Source organism: Perissodus microlepis, chromosome 16, assembly GCF_051167445.1.
Source record: "Perissodus microlepis isolate ML-2025 ecotype Zambia chromosome 16, ASM5116744v1, whole genome shotgun sequence".
Taxonomy (NCBI): domain Eukaryota; kingdom Metazoa; phylum Chordata; class Actinopteri; order Cichliformes; family Cichlidae; genus Perissodus; species Perissodus microlepis.
This window is the reverse complement of record NC_140476.1, coordinates 13,852,167-13,871,951: the sequence shown is the minus strand read 5'-3', so window position 1 is coordinate 13,871,951 and position 19,785 is coordinate 13,852,167. Positions and strand designations below refer to the sequence as shown.

At 40.2% G+C, this 19,785-nt stretch overlaps 1 protein-coding gene across 5 annotated transcripts in view; it reads left to right on the top strand.

The window, feature by feature from the left end:
* The window catches only part of igf2bp2a (insulin-like growth factor 2 mRNA binding protein 2a), a 61,216-nt gene that overhangs the window by 2,315 nt on the left and 39,116 nt on the right, over positions 1–19,785 (top strand). Inside the window, exon 1 of one of the 5 annotated variants that reach the window (XM_084908340.1) lies at positions 13,877–15,101. The exons of the other annotated variants lie outside the window; for them this stretch is intronic. Coding sequence (XP_084764466.1) covers positions 15,043–15,101 — 59 coding nt within the window. The 5' untranslated portion in view covers positions 13,877–15,042. Of the gene's footprint in view, positions 1–13,876; positions 15,102–19,785 lie in introns of those variants that run through there. 5 annotated transcript variants of the gene reach the window in all.

Sequence of the window (19,785 nt, the reverse complement as noted above, 5' to 3'; positions counted from 1 at the left end):
GTTTAGGCTGAAATTAACGTGATCCAAATGCGTTTATGTATTAACCTCCTCTCCTTACGCAAGGTTATTTTTCCATATATGTAGGCGATAAAAGTTGGGTTTCTTTATTGACTGTTGCACTGCAATGCACGACGTGATGCATACCAATCAGCTGCCTCTTTCTCCCCTATATGCATGCGTGTGGATGTATGTGGGAGTCACGCTGTGTGTGTAAGAGAGAGAAGAAGTAGCAGCTAGGGTTGACTGTTTTAGTGCGTAAATCTATAGGTCAGCCCCTCAGCTTCACAACCACGACACCACTGCTGTGTACTTGTGTTTGTGTCAGCTTGCCCACAAACGTAAGAAATCCACGAGCTTTTTTTTTTTTTTTTTAAATGCCTGGGTATATTAAAGAAAGAAACTAATTTTTTTACCCCTACGCGTAACGCCTGAAAAAGTCACTCGTATGTGGCAGTTTGCGCAGCCTAAACACTCCCTCGACATCTATAGATCCACCTATTTTCACAACAATGCCATTGGCTATAGGGAAAAACTACATTGCGTGACAAAAAGGTAAATATTCAAGCCCCTTGTGGAGGAACACGTGACCCATACTTTACGTGCTTCCAGCATAGTCCTCCCCCTCTAGTGCAGGCTTTCTACTTTCCTGCCTAAGCAGCCCCTTCGTGTTTTTTCCTTTCTTTTTTTTTTTTGCTTAACAACACTGTAGAAAAAAATCTGCGTGCTTTAAATATACAATGATCGAGCTGCTGTGTCGTTTTCCTTGCTTTATGGCTCGATCTAAAGACGTTTTGTAAGCTGCAAGGCGCAACATGGTGTAAAAGCCTGCGCCACTCCCCACAGTTAATGTGCACGTAGGCCATGGCAATGTTGGAGAGCCTCATAATGGCTGCCATGATGGCCCTGCACACTGCACGGCTATAGGCTGAATCAGATGGAGCAAATGTCCATACATGTGCCCGATGTGTCCAATCGGCAGTGTGTACAGCTGCTGGATGTGCTTGCATGTGCTGAAAAAGGCCTTAAAGCGGAATCCTCGCCATATCAGCGAGATCAATACTAGTGCTGTTTGAATACGTATAGGTGTTCATTTTGTAACGCAGACCCTGCCTCAACGTGACACGTGGAGGTGCAACTTAATAGTTTGCTGTTGTTGTTGTTCGCTTGGTTTAAATACAGAATGCCTTAAAAAGTAGTGAATTTAAATTTGAAACCCTCTCCGCAGAAGTTCGCCACGATTTGTTTGGAGATTTTGCGAGAGAAACGTTCGCCCAGATTTAAATTTTAAAAAGATTAAAATGCGTATTTTTTGTGTTCACTATAAGATTTAATTATCATAATTTACAGGCCTCCAGTTAATGCAAATGTCCCATCTTTTTCGTGTATAATTTTTTTTTACATGTATTCAAGCTCTACGAGACATAATTGAAAATGCAATTTAGATGTAATAATATAGGACGATTCTACGCTGTTTGCTTTATTTATGGTATTTTCTAAATCTTGCATTTAAATAATTATGTTAACAACTGCAGGAATTCTCGTGGATTTAATTGCAGCTGAGCTCAATGCATATAGTTACACAGGGCTCATCAGTTTTTGTCTTGTTATTTAGGAAGCTGTGTGAGCTTTATGTCTCATCTTCAGGCCTGCTGACACTTCTTGGGTTTTGTGAGGCTGCTGTAGTTTCAGCTGCTGCTTGTTTATATATTTTTAGTTATGTTTTGTTGTGTAACAAGGTCCCTGTGCTGACAGCCATATATGGATCCACAGTTAAATTGTACCCGTTTTAAAGGGTAAAATTCAGATTGATTATGGTGACTTTTTAACTTTTTGTTTGCTAATGAGTGAAAGCCTGGGCCTTTTTAAACGTGTTTTTAAATCACCTGAAAAAAACAAAGGTGTGAGTTCATGTGGTTTTGATGTCCTGTTTTCCATTTAAATATTATTTCACCTCTGTGCAGTTTATGTGTTCACATTTCAAATAGCTTTGGAGCTATGAGCTAATTTATAAGAATAAAAGTAGCTTTTGATTTTATTTGGGGAAGTTTGGAAGCTTCTTGTCAGGGAAATGTTGAATAATTAGTTACAAATTTATAGTCATATTTTAAAGAGAGTTTTTACAATTATGAGGCTTGTATCTGCTGAAACTGTTTGTTTGTAGCACTTTATTAGTGTTTTAAAAATATGGATTACTTAACATAGATTTCAGTGTTAAGATAATTGTTACTCCAAATTTATATATTTATGTTAATGGACTCATACTTTAAATAATTTCTGTGTTTTACATATATATTTAATTGCCTTGACATAAGCTTGATATATATTTGTAGGTTTTAAAAATAATTGTTTATTGCAGCAATAATCAGTGGAATTCATGAAACAGAAATTCAGAATGCTTAAGAATAATTATTATTAGCTATATTTCTTTTATTATAGTTGCTTAATTTATATGTTCCTAATTAGAGTGCAATTGCAAAGGAAATTAGTTTGACATTATAATTAAGCAAAATATCTTTGTTGCATTTTTGCTCATTTGTTTTGCTTTGTTTTTTAATGGTGGCCTGTTTTTACACAAGAAATCATTAAAAAAAAAGGTTTGTCCTCCATATTAAGTTTCTTGCAGTCGTTGCTCGTGCTGCACACGAGGCACACAAGAGTGGGACTTGGTGCTAATTGATATTGGAGCTTCATAAACCGTTTGCAGTGTTGCTTGTCTATCAAACCCGAGCTGGAGTTGCACGCAAAATGACCAATGTGAGCACTTGCTGTGAGCCTGATCAATAGTCAGTCAGTGATAGTAAGCACATGAAGGTGGTGCTTGCGGAGCAAACACAATTAAAGCTGTCCTCCTGTAATATTATGCAGGTTTGTTTACTTGCTTGTTCAGTGACAAAAACAGACTTTTCCTCCTTCCAATTATCTCCCGGCACCTTCGACATGCCTAAATGAAAATGTGATGCATTTGTGACCGAGTGCTAACTCTTGTGCTACACTCCACTGTCTTTCTAATGAGCTGTTTTGTGCTCTTCATCTACGTATTAAGCTAGCTAACAGTTGTTTAATAAAGCCAGGCCGATTACAAGACGTGCATTCTTTTTTTTTAAATAATGGGATATTACGGCGTGGTGTAAACATCTGCATTGCACCACAGTGGTGCCCGTGCAGATGTGTGTGTTGGGTTGTCTGTGCACACTGAGTCAAAACACCGAAATACGATAGCCATCAGTTGATCCACTCAGAATCCATTAATACTCCCCAGTTGATCCTGGGCGAAGGGGAAGCTCTCCAATTCAGGCTCTGGTTTTGTCTGGAGTGATATCAGGAGGTACTGTATTGCTCTCCTCCAAAGCCACATCCGCTGCACCCTCCTCCTCCTCCTGTCTCCTCTCACCTGTCCATAAGGAGTGATCCCTCAGAGTGATCTGTTTTATTTAGGAGGAGATGCCACACATGTTTAATCTTCCATACAAATGTATCCCCTATTGAGATCTTGTGTTATAAAAGTTATGGCTTATGAAATTGCTCTTCATTAGCAATTACAGGAGAAAAAAATTACAATTTTCTTCTTAGAAATTAGCCTTGGGCTTTTATTTTTTCTGTGTTCAGGCTACTGCATTTCAAATTTCAGCGCCTCTACAACTCTGCTAAATTTGTATAGCAATTATTAACTTTTTCATGAAAGTGAAAGAGTATATTTTCTCTCCTGAAGTGATAACAGGCTTGCTAGTGCAACAGAGTACATAGCTTAAGGGAGCAGCGAGAATAGATGTGAGAGAATTGTGAGTTCATTGTGTGTCTATTGTAGCTGTGGGATCACTGTTTAAGCTCCCTGAGAGTTTGAAACACCTTTTTAAAAAAGATTTACTTATTTATTTATTTTATTATAACAGAAGCTTGCGTGTGTATCACAGCAGTGTTTGTAGAAACTCACTTCTCAATGAGCTGCCACTCACATTTCACTGCAACCTGTTGCATGACTAAAAGTTCCTGTAGCATTACACCCATTACAACCAGGATTTAAATAATCAGCTAGATGACTCTCCAGAGCCATAGTGAGGAGGTGTGGAAGGCGTGGCTGGAATGAGGAGGATTGCTCTGACTTGATGACTTAGTCTCTGACTAAGCCGTCCAAATATGCTAGAAATAAGGGAAGTAAAACAGGACTGGTCACTATTTGGAGATGGTTTCACCTGAAGGAGAGTGTGACAGCGGGAGAAAGAACTAGAGAGGTGCTATGTAAGCATCATCCAAATGGGAGATGAAGGGGACAGCTCTGTGTTTTGGTTTGTGACCTCACAATCGTGCATTGCTGCTGCAATTTTTTTCACGATGGAATAAAAAGTGTAATGAAAAAGAAGTCTGTTGTGAAAGGGAAATGAAACCCTCATGATTAAAGACGAGAGGCTTAAAGTTGCCTTCAACTGAGACACCTGAAGACATTTTATTTCAATCTATAAGTTTGTCCCTGAAGATATGCTGTCATTGGCTTTCTGTAGAAGATGATAGAAAAAGTTGAAGTTCTGAACTTGTCAAGACTAAAAAGTTGGATTTCTAATCAACTAGGTGCTTGGTGGCACACCTGTCTATCAGGTATGCCAGATATGTCACCTAGTTTACCGGTTGCTTGGAGATAAGTGTGAGCGCTGCCATGTCAGGCTGTTTGGAGCGGTTGTTTGGGGACGCCGTTATGCTAAACAGGGTTTGATGAAATACTGGAATCTAAAACGTGCTGAACATGAATGCTTAATGACTTTATAAGTCATGATTATGAGTGCCACAGTTTGTACCCAAGTTCTTTTTTAGGGAAGTCATTTGAAAGTTGTAACAGCTGCTAGGTCTCTCTTTCCTTTTCTACATCATCCCTCTGTTGCTCAGGCTGGTTTCCCTCGTGTGTGTGTGTGTGTGTGTGTGTGTGTGTGTGTGTGTGTGTGTGTGTGTGTGTGTGTGTGCGCACGCCATGTGAATATAATGGTTGAACATGACACAGGATGACACAGGAGAGACAGAGAAGCTGTGGGGAATCCCAGCTAAAAGCAACATGCCGGATGTAAAGTTTAGTGTTTCTGCCATTCAGTGTGCCAGCACACAAGGGCGTGGTGTCCGTGGAGGGGAGGGCAGCTGAGGCGTACAGCAGGTGGCATTTCTCACACAGGCATCACCATATAAAACTGCTACCCTGATACTACTTTAGAGCTCTGATGGGTTTTGAACAGGTGAAAACTTCCAAGGAGCCAATCAGAGTCTGACATGGAGCGAGCCCAGAGCCAAAAATGCTTACATGCAGAGGAGGCACTGTGTCACTGGCTTAAAACTGTGAGCTGGGAATACGGTCTGCCTAAAGATTCACCCTGGTCAAATGGGCTTCATAATCCTGTCAGGCTTTCACCCTTTTCTCATTCTCTTACCTTGGTTTTAAAGTAGAGATGTAGCAGTGGAATTAATTTCTCTTATACATGATTGCCCATTGGTTGACTGGTAGTTGACCTGTCAGTATCAGAGATGATTATTGTACCTACCTGGTCTAATCCAGAGCCCTGGTACCAGGATGCCTGTAATTAACATTACTTACAGCAATTTTAAAATAAATGAATAAAATGTTGAATGCTCCAAAGAGAGGAAAAACAACCAAATGGGTCGAAAAAAGAAAGAAGAGAGAGCAGACAGGCAAAAAATTACCAGGTAGACTCAAATTGATGGCAAAAACATGAACATTTTCCACAAGGAGATGGTGACTGATTCCGGAGACAAAAACAACCACAAACATCCATAAAACAAGATGCTGGGTGACCTGTTGGTTTGTTTCTTTTCTCCTTTTCTCCCGTGTTATTCAGGGCTCCAGACTGTCAATGTTTGGTCAGGTTTTATGATCATTATATTAGGCGTTTTTGTGTTTGTTTTTTTCATTTTCTTTAATGCAGGCTGTACATATGTGTAGGAAAATAAAAATACACAATTATAGTTGAACGTTGAATGGAAATGGTATTTAAAGACATAGCCACAGCCCAGCAGGCAACTATGGGGAAAATTTCTTTATCAGCTTGTTTTGTAAGGCTACTGTTAACATTGGGTAACATGGCAAGAGATTGCACATGCTGTTGTTCCGATATAAATGCTCTGTAGCTGCAAAACAATGTGGAGACAAGGCAAGGAAGACAGCTTAAATAGAAAGAACCTTAAAAGACATGCGGATTTCACTGGCCGAGGTACAATAACGAGATGCATTGAGTAAATTGTGCAGAATGTGGCGGTGCGAATATGGTTAATGCATTGTTCGAAACGATCTATCTAACTGCACAATGGCACCATATGACACAAGCTATGCAGGGATTCGTGGAGTCCTTGAAAAGCAGCGCCTCTTCTCACATTTACCAACAGGGTCGCCTGGCAAATAAGACCAAAAAACTCAATAAAAACAAACAAAACAACATAACTTGCATGATCGTATCATGTGAAGATGACTTTTAATATCTTTAAATTAAAACTGTTGTTTTAAAAAAGAAAAAAAAGAAAAGGTTTTGCCCATTTGGTATGTTTTCATGCGTGAGCTTGGAGTTTTGCAGTAAACGGCTGTCTGCCGCCCTTATTTGATCTTAAATATACTGGAAAGGAGTCTGAAACGTTTCTGAGCCGATACACATTATTATTCACGTTAGAGCACAAAACAGATGCAATAGCACCAAAATCTGGTGGTGGTGCTACCATTTGTGAGACTTTGGTGGCAGTTGGTGAGACGAGAGGGAAAGTTCTCCTGAAGCCTTGCTTTTAGGAGCTAAATAGCAGCTATATGTGTTTATTCAGAAGGTGTTTATTACCCTGAAAAACAATATTATTGCCAATATTAGGCAGTTTTTCTTGCAGAAATCCAACTCATTTGAGTCTGAACACAAAGTGCGCTTTAGGCTGGTCGCCCCACTCAAAAGTTTCTAAACCCAGTTTCATTTCCAGGAACTTCCAGATTTCCAGACAGCTTTTTTAAAAAAAATTTTATTCCCCATGTAGCGGCAGTAACATCGTTTGATATTTATCCACGAAGAGAAATGCCGCAAGATACAGTCCTCTGACATTTACAGCATCTTGATGTGGGAGCAAAACTGTGTCATTGTGCTGTTGAATGCGCGTGTGTGTCCATGTGTGTTTACAGGTCACGCTGTATTCAGGTCCAACTGTTCCGCGTTGCCACGGAAACCAGTTTTGAGTGTTTTGCTTTAGTTAAAGAAGCAGAGCTCGAACTTTCAGAAATTAGACCCAAAGCGCTCCGGTGAATAGAATGACCTCGCAAGCTGCAAAACAAAAAGTTTCCTGCTTTTTATTTATTTATTTATTTATTTTATAGAACCCCCTGAGATTCACCCTACAGCCGATCACTTTAATAACTCTTGATATCAAAATTGCAAGATTACAGATTTTGTTTGTCACAAACTGCTGTCAGTTTGGGCATCTTGTAATTTCCATCCATTCCCAGGAGAGTGGAGAGTGCAGTCCAGGCGTGTATCCGTGGCTTGGGATATGGGCGGCGCAGTGGTCAGAGTGCTGATTTTATATGACAGTGAATTCACAGCCGACTAAGGTGCCTCAATAAAAATGCCTGTGCAAAGCTGGCACTTCAAACCTTCAAGTGCTCATTTTCTTTCCACAAGTGCAGCAGGGAAAACTGCTGAATGGGCTGTCCATCTATGTCACAGCCGCAGCCCTTTTGTGACCTTTCTTATTTATGAACCCTCTCGCGGCCGTCATTTCCACCCTTTTCCATATGTATGCAGCAGAATCACTACCACTGCCCCCGCCATCAGAACAAGTCATCTACAGTAGGGTCATCGCACAGCTGAGCCTCCGACACAACCTAGAGCACAGTCCGGCTATTGTGCTTTCCCTGTTTCGCACTGTTTCTGATGGAAGAGGAAGCCACAGAGAGGACTTCCGAGTCAAAGATGAGCATGTCCCACATGCATACTTATAGGGAGAAATGAGCACTGCTGATAGAGGGCAGCATTTCTTTCCCCGTCACTGAGGCTCATGGGGAGGCTGTGTGAGGCCATTAGTGTCCTTTCTCAGCAGGGTGTGTGTAGTCTGCTCGCAATCATTAGGATTTCCGGCTGTTGCAAATCACATTAAACGTTAAAGCACATTGAAATCATGTATATTCTCACATTAACCATGTATGCCCACTTCTTGAAAAAGAAATCAAATTATATGTATCTGAAATCTTAAGATACTCGATCTTCTTCCCCATGCTGAATTCGAGACACCTCCTTCACTTGTATCCAGCCATAACATTAAAATAAAACTTAGCAAAAACATCACAACCCACACAGACCTGGACAAATCCCTAAAATCACATTTTAGTTTTAAAGCCGAGTGAGTGAATATCAGACTGCTTTAAATGTTTAGTATGCTGTTTTCAGATACTCTACACAAACAGCTACTTTTACTTTGCATGTTAAACAGGAAGCAGTCACATTAAACTGTCTTCTTTTGAAGCTGTTCCTCAAACTAACTAAAAAATTAAAAATATATGTATGTATGTATGTGTGTGTATATATATATATATATATATATATGAGTTGTTAGATGTGTCCCTGCCGATCGAGTTCTGATGGTCATTGCTGTGTTTTTACAGTTTTATGTAGTAATTGCTGGTGTTTTGCTTGGTAATTAAATAATTGCTTTAAAATGCAATACTGGTTTGGAAAGTAAAAATGAGAGAAACATTTGCAGGGAAGATGCATTGATGGAATCTAAATGTGCAGGAATGGCTCAGCATGAGGAGAAACACAATCATCCAGTGTTTTTGTAGTTATGTATTTAGCATATATGACTTAGTGTCAGCATGAAAACTAATAAGCCTTAGACAAAATGTCAGTCTGTTCTTTGACTGATTTATTCATTTTTATTGAAAGGAAACATGGTTATTCTGTCTTTGTGATTCAGTTTTTGCCACATCACAATTGTGGTTCTTAGTTACAGTGTCTTTGGGCTATGTCAGTGTTAGCAGTGCTGCTTTGCATTTGTGAATTGTGATATACAGTGAAGCCTGTGTTACACTGGTATGCCTGAGTCTGACTTTGACTTGGTGAGCCCAGTGATCAGTTGGGTGATAAGCAACAGGCAGGAGCTGGAGAGTAGGACAAATCCGTCTGCAGCCCTGCCAAGTGGCCAAGTTCACGCCAATACCCAGTCAGTTGCTTTTGGATGAGAAAAACATGTATGAGAACTCTGGATATGGCGATAAGCAAATGGAATGACAGGAGTCTCGCATTTGCATGGAAACACAAGGGACCTTAAGGGAGTCCTTTTGATCGTATCAGACCAAACGGCAGTTTGCAGGCAGAGCTGGAGAGTATTTTCATATAGATGCAGCAGAGCTGCTCAAAAAGAGCCGTGAGCAGAATGTGAAAGAAACAGTATCAGCTTGTAAATAGTTGTCGTCTTGCTGACCCTTAGCTAATATATTTCAGGAGGAGTTAAGCAATTTATTGTGAAGTGTTCAGTCTGTGTGCATCTAACTAAAAAGTCTATTCTAAGGGATTCCTGTGGGTGCAGGAGCTGCTGCGTAGCATAGCGTACACGAGGAATACAACTGTATGTCCTTCCTGTGAGTTTTAAATTGTTACATTCACATATTTGTAATTACGTCGTGGTGAAACAGCATGCAGGAAACTGCCAAACAGCAATGTGATTTAGTAGCTGACTGATTCATTTGTGTGTGCATTTATCGTGGTCTCCTTGCATGTATGCTGCCGTTGTTGCCCATCCAGCAACGCAGAGCCTCTGTCTCACACATGCAAACAACATTATGACACTGATTGATGAATGAGCTCTCCCTGTCAGGTTAAACGAAGCACACGCTCACACAAATCCAATTAAACTTGAAGCAAGCGTGCATTGAGGAGCACAATCCGAGAACCTGAAGGCAAGAACGAGGGCATCTTCAGCCCACCAGGTTAATAAATATTTGATACTGAGGCAGCCATGCGTGTCTTCTTGTTCAGAGTGTTGGGAAAGTTAAAGAGGGTCTATTGCCTTTAAGCACGGTGCGACCAGAGCCGCTTCTGTTAACACGCTTCTGCTCAGGTGATTTCTATTTTTAATAATTATAAATTCCAAAAGATCCAGCTGCAGCTCACCTCCTCTCTCCAGGGACTGTCACACACTTCTCACACTGCAGTATTTGGTGCCTGTCTTCCCTGCATCCTCCTCCTTCCTCTCCTCTATCTCACATGTGCATGCTTTGCCACCTAGATTGCGTGAACTGTCTCCCACTGCCTCCCGCTGGCTGTGACGCCACTGCTCCCCTGGCACGGAGTGGTAATGCAGAATGAAGCCTGCTATGTCTTAGCATGAGTTGGTGTAAATAGCTTAGAACTGTATGTTATGTATAGTAAGCTGAATGTGAGCCGCCATATCAGATAGTGCAACGGAGACAAGCGACTTATTCTTAGTAGAGTTGTGGTTGCCGCCATTCAGATCCTTCAACAACAGTAGACGTATGTGTGGCCGTGTCATTGCGTGTGTGTATTATGCCTCTGTGTTCCTGCCAACCTCCCTTCTCCCCCCACCACCGCCCCTCCGGTGGGAAGCAAGAGTTAATTTCAGTGATGGCAACTGAGATGGTTTTGTTTCAAGTGGTGTGAGGAGTGACTCCAGGCTGGGAGGTTTCCGGTCGCTTAACGTTGCGGGACGATAAATTACAGGGAAATAGAGTGACAAGCTTCAGAGGGTAGATTGTTGATGAAGAGACAGTGGTGGTGCAGTTGTGGAGCCACTGAAGATGACACAAGTGTAATTAGAAGGGACTTGTGTTTGTTCTTCCTTTTGTCAAGCGCAATTGTCGTACCCTTTGATGGAAGCACACAGACACGCACCCCGGGCATTGGTGAAGCATTTACGGTATCACAGTTACAGTTTCCTCCTTTATTATGGTACATTATTAAAGATGGCGTATGCCTATGTAGGATTCATAAGCCAGGTTCTCTCTCTCTCTCACAGTCACACACACAGACACACACACACAGATGGACCCTGATTTGATCAAATCACAGAAATGCCACTGAGGGGAAAAAATGCAGTTTTATTTGCTTTTGCCGTCTTTTCGCTCGTTGTTGTAAAATACAATCCACCGCTGCAGATGTGAGGTCTGATCATGACGAATGATCCCATTACCATTATGTGGCTGTCACAAGCTCGGATCCGCCAGGGCCTTCACACCGAGATGGTGCTTTTCAGGGCAGTTGTTGTGGTTGTCTTGAAGAACTTGCAGCCCGTTTTTCAGAACAGCCTTCACTCCTAATAACCCCTTCAACTTAGACAGGGTGTTTGTTAACGAGGGGAACCAGGCTCGTTTGTTTTCTGCCAGGAATGATGAAAGCAGCCGGCCTGTAAATACTTGCAGATTTGTTTTGGTGTTTCTGTGGAGGAGTGGCGTAAACTCGAGTGCGACTAGAAACAGTTGTTAAATGAGTGGACTTTGACATCCTGCTTGCCTGTCATTGTTATTAATATTTTGGTTGCAACTCAGGTGGATCTAAGAAATGCAGATCTTTAAAGGGGGTTATTTTCAGCCTGTGATTGTCTTTAAGTAAAACTGCACATTAGATTTGGCAGATCTATTGTATACAATATATCCTGTTTTTGTGTTGCTGCGTTTGCAAGTTGTAGCAGTTTGTTACATAATCAAACCTGGAAAGCAAACAGTAAAGAAACATAAACTGCTACTCGGGCTGCAACTTCATGCACGTTGAAGAGTTGCTGCAGCTTGGCAGACGTTTAGACTCCACTGAGCTCCTTCTAGTCCCATATATAAGAGACTAGAACAACAAACCTTTCCCTCAGGCTTTTTCACAATCGCCAATAACTCTCTCTCGCCTTCTCTGTCTCACTTTAAATGCTATCCACGCAAATAGGCATTTCCACCCGCTGTTTTGCAGATCGGCTTCCTAACCCGAGGTATCGATGTCATCCTAGGATATTTACACAAGTATTTATTGGTTATCGATCAGGGCCGGTATCCCTGTCAGCAGCTTCCATAATTGAATTAGTCTATATACTACATTCCCACACAGTGTGCAGGCATCTGCCAAACTCCTCCTTCCTCACCCAAATCAACTGCTCCTCGCGCTGAAGCACACGTAGGTCTGAATCCTTTCTATTTCCTGTACGCTTCCTGTCTCATTTCACAGAGCAGATCAGGATTTGGAGCCATTTTAGCCGCAGGATTAAAGTCTGACAGGGATAATGCCACTTCAGCCACTTGTGAGTCACATGACACAAGATGATCTAAGGTTTTGGGAGGAGCACTATAATGTAATTAATGTATCGGAGGCTCTAATCCATTTGACTCCACCCCCTCGTGGAGCCGGATGGCCATAAACCTTAAAAGCTGCTCTTTTTTCCCCGTAGAGGACAGTGAGGAAAACAGAGGGGTTGATGAGCGCCTCTTTCTCCTTCACGCTGCTGCCCCTCCACACACTCCCTCTTCTAAATAGAGCGGCCTGTTCACGTTATTTTAACCTTAAACCGGCACGCACTAGCGTCCCCCAGCCTGCACGAGTGCGTCCTATGTACTGTACATAATCCCACCTCCTTCTTAATCTCCTGATGGCTTATCACCGTTACTGCATTTTACCCAGTTATGTAAAATTGCTGCAAGTCAGCAGCTAATTTAATATCCTACTGTTCCTACCTGTCACTGGATCTTTTTCGTATTCTTCACTAGCATTGTTATTTTTAAAAAGGTGTCACATTCATGGAAAGTTTACTTTAAGTTTGCTCTTGTCAAATGGAAGCAAAGGAATTTACTTTTAATGTGTGCTTGTTATTTTATTATTATTTTTGTTTTTCTTGCATTCCTAACACTGCTGGGACTTTGCATTTATTAAAAGCGCTAAAAAAAATAATTTTTTCAACAATCAGCTGAATATTTATTGATTAATTAATGTTTAACTGCTTTTATTTCTGTCCAACTCTTAAATGAATTATTATTTCCGATATTTGCGGCTTTTTAAATAAACACTTAAATACTGCGGGATTAAAGGTCAGGTGTTGCTTCTTTAATTTAATTAGTCTAAACTGTAATAACGGTGAGAAGGAAGGCTGCAAAAGAATAGGTGTAAACCTGTATAAATATACAAAGTAAGCTTAAAATAAAGTTAACCTACCAAATTTTAAAATAAACATGGCGACGGAGGCATCGTTAATAAATATTTCCCCAAATTTGGCGGTGATTTCCTGACCCCGGTGTTTGAGAACACACTCTTTCCAAAAGCTGCGTTGTGCCGATGTTTGGAGATTAAGGACTCCACAGTGACGGCAGCTGCGACTGGCAGGGGTGTTTTGAAAGATGTTGCTCATTGACCAGACGTGCAGGGTTTCTGTTTCCCAGAGGATGAATCTTCACTCACCTCCTGCTAGTTATCGTGCGTATTTTCGCTCTCTGTTAGGAACTTCCCTGCAGATGGAGGTGGGGGAGGTGGGGGGCAGTGCATTCAAGTGTGTGTGAACAAGTAAAGCTTGCTCTCCAGAGGGAGCTGGAGGGAGAAGTAAGACGGAGACGTTGAGAGACAGACTGTAGAGAGAGCAGCAGACAGAAAGCATGAACAGTTTGAGGGCTTGCGTAATGTTGAGTGGTGTGCATGTGTTATTGATCCTGGGACCTACACCTATGGCAGACGCGCTGAGCCTTCCAGCTACGGTATAATACCTTATGGTTGGCAGATTAAAGGATGAGACCTCAGGAACAAGCTGCACAACTCAACATAAAGCAACAGAAGCAGCCATGAGGAGCAGCTAGCAGCGGACCCACACACTGCACCGCCGCAGTATGAACTGGTATCCACCTGTCAGTAGCTGTAGGCACTGAGGTGTGTGAGAGGCAGACACAGGAAATGCATCAGTGTGTGCATGTAGAGAGGAGTAGACAAACTAGTCCGCTATACTGTACATTAATGTGTTTTGGATGTGCGTGTGTGTCCCCGTGGTCTGGCTGAATGTCTGTCACTGACTGTGCTGACTTTGTGCTTTGTGATGGGGACTCAGAAGGGTCCTCGGTTTCTGGAGGATCCGGCAGGCATTTGATGTGCACAGGACAGGACAACACATGAGGAGCACTCTTGAATTATCTTTCTGTTTATTATTCTTCCTTCCCCCCCCCTCCCTTTTTGTTCTGTTGCTTGTGGCTCAGTGGTGAGGGAAGTGGTTTGAGCCCCAACGCATTAAAATGTAAATGCTGTAATTGCAGCTGATTGAATGTTTTCTGCATTTTGCGTGATTACCAGAAATTACTTTTTGAACAGGATTACACATAATGCTCCACGTCCCTCGTGAATTAGCCTATACGCTTAGTTCTGAGTGTAACACTCATTCCCGTGAGTGTGATCTGTGAAATCACAGCAAGTTTGGCAGCCATGCAATTTACACAATTAACTTTTTTTTAAAAATTAGCACAGAGAAATTACTTTTCAGTGCAGCAGAAGTCTGTGTCCAGTATTTAACTTTAGAAATAAATATAATTCTAGAAGTTTTTGAGGAAAAAAAATGTACATCTTTTTTTATTGATTATCTTATGTTATAATAATTTGGATTTGCAAAATACAGGTAAATAGGCAGCTCCTCGTTTGAGCCATAAACCTTTGGAAGCTCGTAATGCTAATATATACACACAAAATAGAAGAGATTTTAAGACCTTATTTTACTCTTTTTTTTTTTAAATTTTCACATGGAATCCTGCAGTCCCTACCATCCCATTCAAGTATAACAACAGTTTGAAAATTAGATTTATATGTATTAATTTGGGAGGACTAATATAGGCTAATAGAATACTATTCCCTTAAGAGTAGCTGTTTATGTTATGTTTTCTGGATGTTTTCTCCTTTATTACTCAGTACAGTAGGGATTTGATACGAAAGTGGGAATAGAGAGTGTGTGTGAAACCGGAAATGATGTGGGACGGACTCAAACGTTCCTCATTGGCCAGCGCTTGGTAGCGACCTCGCAGTCGTGTGTAGAAGCTCTTCAGGCCCCCAACGTTTGTGGTTGCTAGGTTTCTACATGGAAAATTGTGAGCACAAACAAGAAACAGCAGCTTCTCTCAGCATGAGGAAAAAAAGGTAACGTAACGCACATTAGCAAGAAAAGAGCGCTAGCCTGTATTATGTTTACGTCGTTAACTATGAATGGTTTAGTTTACAGTAATTAGTGAATGTAAGTCAGCAGATATCAGCTGAACGTTTTATATAAAGCCTGGTCAGTTAAAACAGGTCTGGTTCTTTTAACTTTTTTTGTTTAAATAATTTAAACTTCTTTATTCTACCAGAGACATTACAGAAGAGATACGTGGCACTAATTCCCAGACAAAGGGTGGTCGAGCTTCCGGTTTTTTAAAAACAAATAAGCTCTTTAAAACGGTATTTTGAGGCGACGTGGATAAAGAGTTTTAGGCTTTCTTTATCATATTTTTCTAGTGTTACTAAACACACAGTTCCCATTTCCTGGTGACCGTTGAAATGAAAGTTATCTGAGATAAGTATTTAAGGAAAATCAATGGAAGCTAAGATGGCGGCTGCGCGGAAAGTCTTTGTGTTCAGAGGCCTTGAGTTCATTTAAATCTAGTAGGCTGTTTTTACATGTGGATTTTTTTTTCTTTTTAAATGTTAGCACAACATTTGTTTGTGTTATCTTAAAAACAAAAAGGGTTGTATTATTAGTGCACTTAAGGCCAATGGTTAAAAAAAGTCAGATTAAAGGCACATTTTTCCTCCAAATGTATATTCATTCAGGGTAAGTTTACCATTTATTTAAAATAGTTGATACATACGTATTACATTTATTAAATTCAGTAATAACGTCTCCTGGAGCAGCGGTCCCCAACCTTTTTTGCGCCACGGACCGGTTTATGCCCGACAATATTTTCACGGACCGGTCTTTAAGGTGTCGCGGATAAATACAACAAAATAAAACTAGTACCGGTACCGAAAAAAAAAGAAGATTTATTCATAACACACGTGAAAAGACCCAGGAAAACCGAGTTAACGATAAAAACGATAACAAAATAACGCTGAAAACCGATAAAAACCCTGAAAACAATACATTTCACACCTGAGCCTCAACTCTCGCGGCCCGGTACCAAACGACTCACGGACCGGTACCGGTCCGAGGCCCGGGGGTTGGGGACCGCTGTCCTGGAGTGTCACCAGAATGTAGGGGTCCTCCATTGTGCTTGCACATTGCATTGAAGGAAATAAGAATGGAGGCCCTTCCTTAAATTTAGTTACTGCACTTTCTAATAGACATCTACTGTAAATAATTTTTCCTTCAATTCTGTCTAGTCCCATTATTGTACATTGAAATTTAATAGTTTAAATTAAAAAAAAAAAAGGCTTGGAAGCACATTTACACATTGTATGGCAGTACCATCGGCAGGATATCACAAATGTGTAAAATGCTTTTGGTGAGGGGAAAAAACCCCACTGTATGTGAGTGAATTTATACCTGAATGTGTTTGTTTTTTAGTGTTGTGCTTTGTAAACAGTCCCTTACACCAGTGCTGTTAATCTTTGTAGTTTGTCTGCTGGCCTCAGTCAGGCAGGCCTGGCAACCTGTGGTTGCTAGGGACGAATGCGTATTCGCAGATTGGTGTGCGAGCGGTTGCTGGCAGCCACTCATCGACTATGCGCTGAGTGGTAGTGAAAGTGTGAAAAGTGTCTCACACACAGGGAATCAGGTATCTACTCTTTCAAAATGTTGCACCCTTTGAAATGTATTACAGAAGGTGACCATTCTCTGTTTCCGGTGTGCAGCGTACGTTTTCAAGTGCTCAGGGAATAAACATTTTTCCTTAGTGATCTGTGGTTGCCAGGATGTTGTTGACTGTTTTCCTAGTGTGTTTCTATGTTGCCGAGGCTCTACAGCAGTATTTTAGGTGGATCTAAGGGGTTAGGGCCCCCACCTTTAACAACAAGCAACCGAGAAGTTTTTTTCATCAGCTTTTATTTGAAGTAGTTAAAATAAATATGAATTTGTTTTCCTTTCTGAAAGCATAAACGGCCTATGTCACGCTGACAGATACTTATTTGTTTGGAGCATGCATGTCACGATTAAGAGCAGTTGTTGTTCAAGAGACAAAGAAACTTTCTTTAGCTTTTTTTTTTTTTTAATGCATTGTGTACTGATGTGGATCCCATACATCCTGACTTGAGCTTGATGTTCTAGGGCTTCAGGGGTTTTTAGGTACACTGAGCCTGGATGGTTTTCTCATACTGTTTGAGATTTTTTTTACACCAGAAGCCTCAGTGGAAAAACACAACAAAACATTTTATCTCGAGAGTTGTTAAGAAGTAGGTTACCTGTAATTAATGGATGTGGTTTTTCTTGCATTTATATTTAGACTTTCACGTTATTATTATTTTTAAACAGTAGGGATATTACGTCAGGTTCTGCCTCTGCAGGAAAAAAAACATGTAATGGGCTAGAGTGAGGATGAAGTCACTTAGTGCAGCAGATAGCTACCTTTTCTATTGAAAGTAGAAAAACCTCGAACAATAGAGAAGACGGGAGTTAGCTGAAAATTTGTGCCTGTTGTATTTTCTCCTTGAAAGCTTAGGCGGTTTCTCTTGAGAGAAGTTAATGAATTTACAGCGCAGTGCGCCGCTGTCTCTCTCGCTCTCTGTTGATACCAGTTAGTGTAGCTCACCCGACAGCTTCTTTCTTTCTCCCACTCTTCTTCTCTCTTCTATATGACAATAATCATTTGAATAAGAAGGTATTTAATTACACTTTGAATTTCTGTGTTTAAGTGAATGGATGACCTATATTGGTCTTCACCACGTACAAAATCACACAGTAACAGTGATAGATTAGTTATGTTTCCTTCATTTTTACACAAACATTTGTCTGCGTGTTATCAATAGAAGCTTTAATTTTGAAAACATCTGTAATTACAAGGCCTGGTCCAAATTACTCTAGTCCATATGTAATCAGAGTCTTGGCAACATGCCTGCTGAAGCCTTAACTTCCTAAGACCCGACCTCTTTCATGGCATGCATTTTTAATTTTTTGGGGCCTAAAGAATGTAAAAACAAAGAGTTACCAGATTTTTTTTTTTTTTTACTTAAGTTTTGTTTTTGTGAAAAATGAGATCCACGTATGAGGACATTTGTTTCAAATTTTGATAGAACAGTGGCAGTATAATGTTCTCGTAAGTGTATATCAGGCTCTTGTAGAGAAAAATTAAGTATTTTGGTCTAGACGTCTCAAAATGTGATGTCCACATATGTGGACGCCAGGTTCTAGGAGGTTAATGGTAAGATTAGTTATTACATGTTATTTTATTGACATCATATTTGTCTTTATTGTTATTGAAAGGGTATTCTCCTTGATGGGGAAAAATAGACATTTTTTCCCCTTTTTTTTCCTCCTAAATTTGCTACATTAATCTAAAAAACTTGTAATCTCTTCTTGGATCTTTTCTTCTTCCTTGTCGTGCTTGCCTGCTTTTTTCACGTTTTTTTTTTTTTCACTTAAAGTGTCCAAAATAGACTCTTTCTTTCCCTTTCAAAATAAATGTGTGACACACATTTATCGGCGCTACACTGCAGTGACATACATACATCTCTACCTGTATTAGAATAAATAAAGATAATTAATCCTGATAATTCACAGTAGAACTTCAAATTAAGTGTAATATATCAGCAATATGACTTAAATTTGAAAAAGTGCTTGTAGGCTAATATAATGAATTTAGTTAAAGTTGTAGCTTATGTGCTAAAGAAATGTCGTAAATATGTCTATTTCCCTAATGCGGAGGGACATTTTAAGTCCAGCCTGTGTGCTGGCCCACACCCTGCACAGTAAATAGTGAAACTCACAGATCAAAGTTTTGTCTGACCAACAGTCACTTTGCTGTGGGTTTTTTTTTTTTTTCCAATTGTGAAATTTAAAAATTAGATTACACTGTTCAATATTTGTACACCAAACTAGTAGTTATGCCTTGTTTAGAATGCATCAGTTTTATATTATTTTTTATTTATTAAGCTCTTAAGAGAATAGATTTTAAGGCCTAAAACAACTCTGACATGTTATTGCCATTTGTCAGTTTCCCACCTGCTCAAAAATAAATTTAGCAAAACAAGTGTTTATATAGTAATAAAAAATGTGTTTGGTTTAAGGTGTGTGAATGTACTTTACAGTCATTATGAAGTGCTCCGTCGCTTTGTTTGAAGCAAACGGTTGTCATTTAAATAGAAATGGATTATGCTACAGTTATGGGCAAATGAAACATTTTTTTAAAAATACTCATTTCATTGGCTTAGCAGGCATGACGGGAGAAAATGCGTTTTGTGTCAGCTGGGCACCCTGTGGCATTGTAGCTCTGACTAAAAAAAAATAAAATTAATTTGTGATGATTACACCTGAGAGCTGAAAATGATTTTTTTATATCTGCAACACTGTGCAAATAACTTTTGGCATAACAAGAGGTGAACCGGTGGTATTGTAAACATTCATTCATTTTTTTTCTTTTATTGTAGTCAAACTGCAGTCTGCTTATCTTCAAGCTTACCTGTATTGTACAGGCAGAAAAGTTAATGACTTTGGACTGCCAGCTTTCACTACAATAGGGCCTTAGACATGAACGCTGTGTTTGACCTGAATCACTGAAATCTGTTGAATCATTTGTAATTATCTCATTATATAACCCAGAGTCACTGCTTGGTTCAGCAGTTAATCTTGAAATGTCCCTACATACATGTAAATGACGAGGAACAACACACAGTGTTGCCTTATTTACATCTTTCT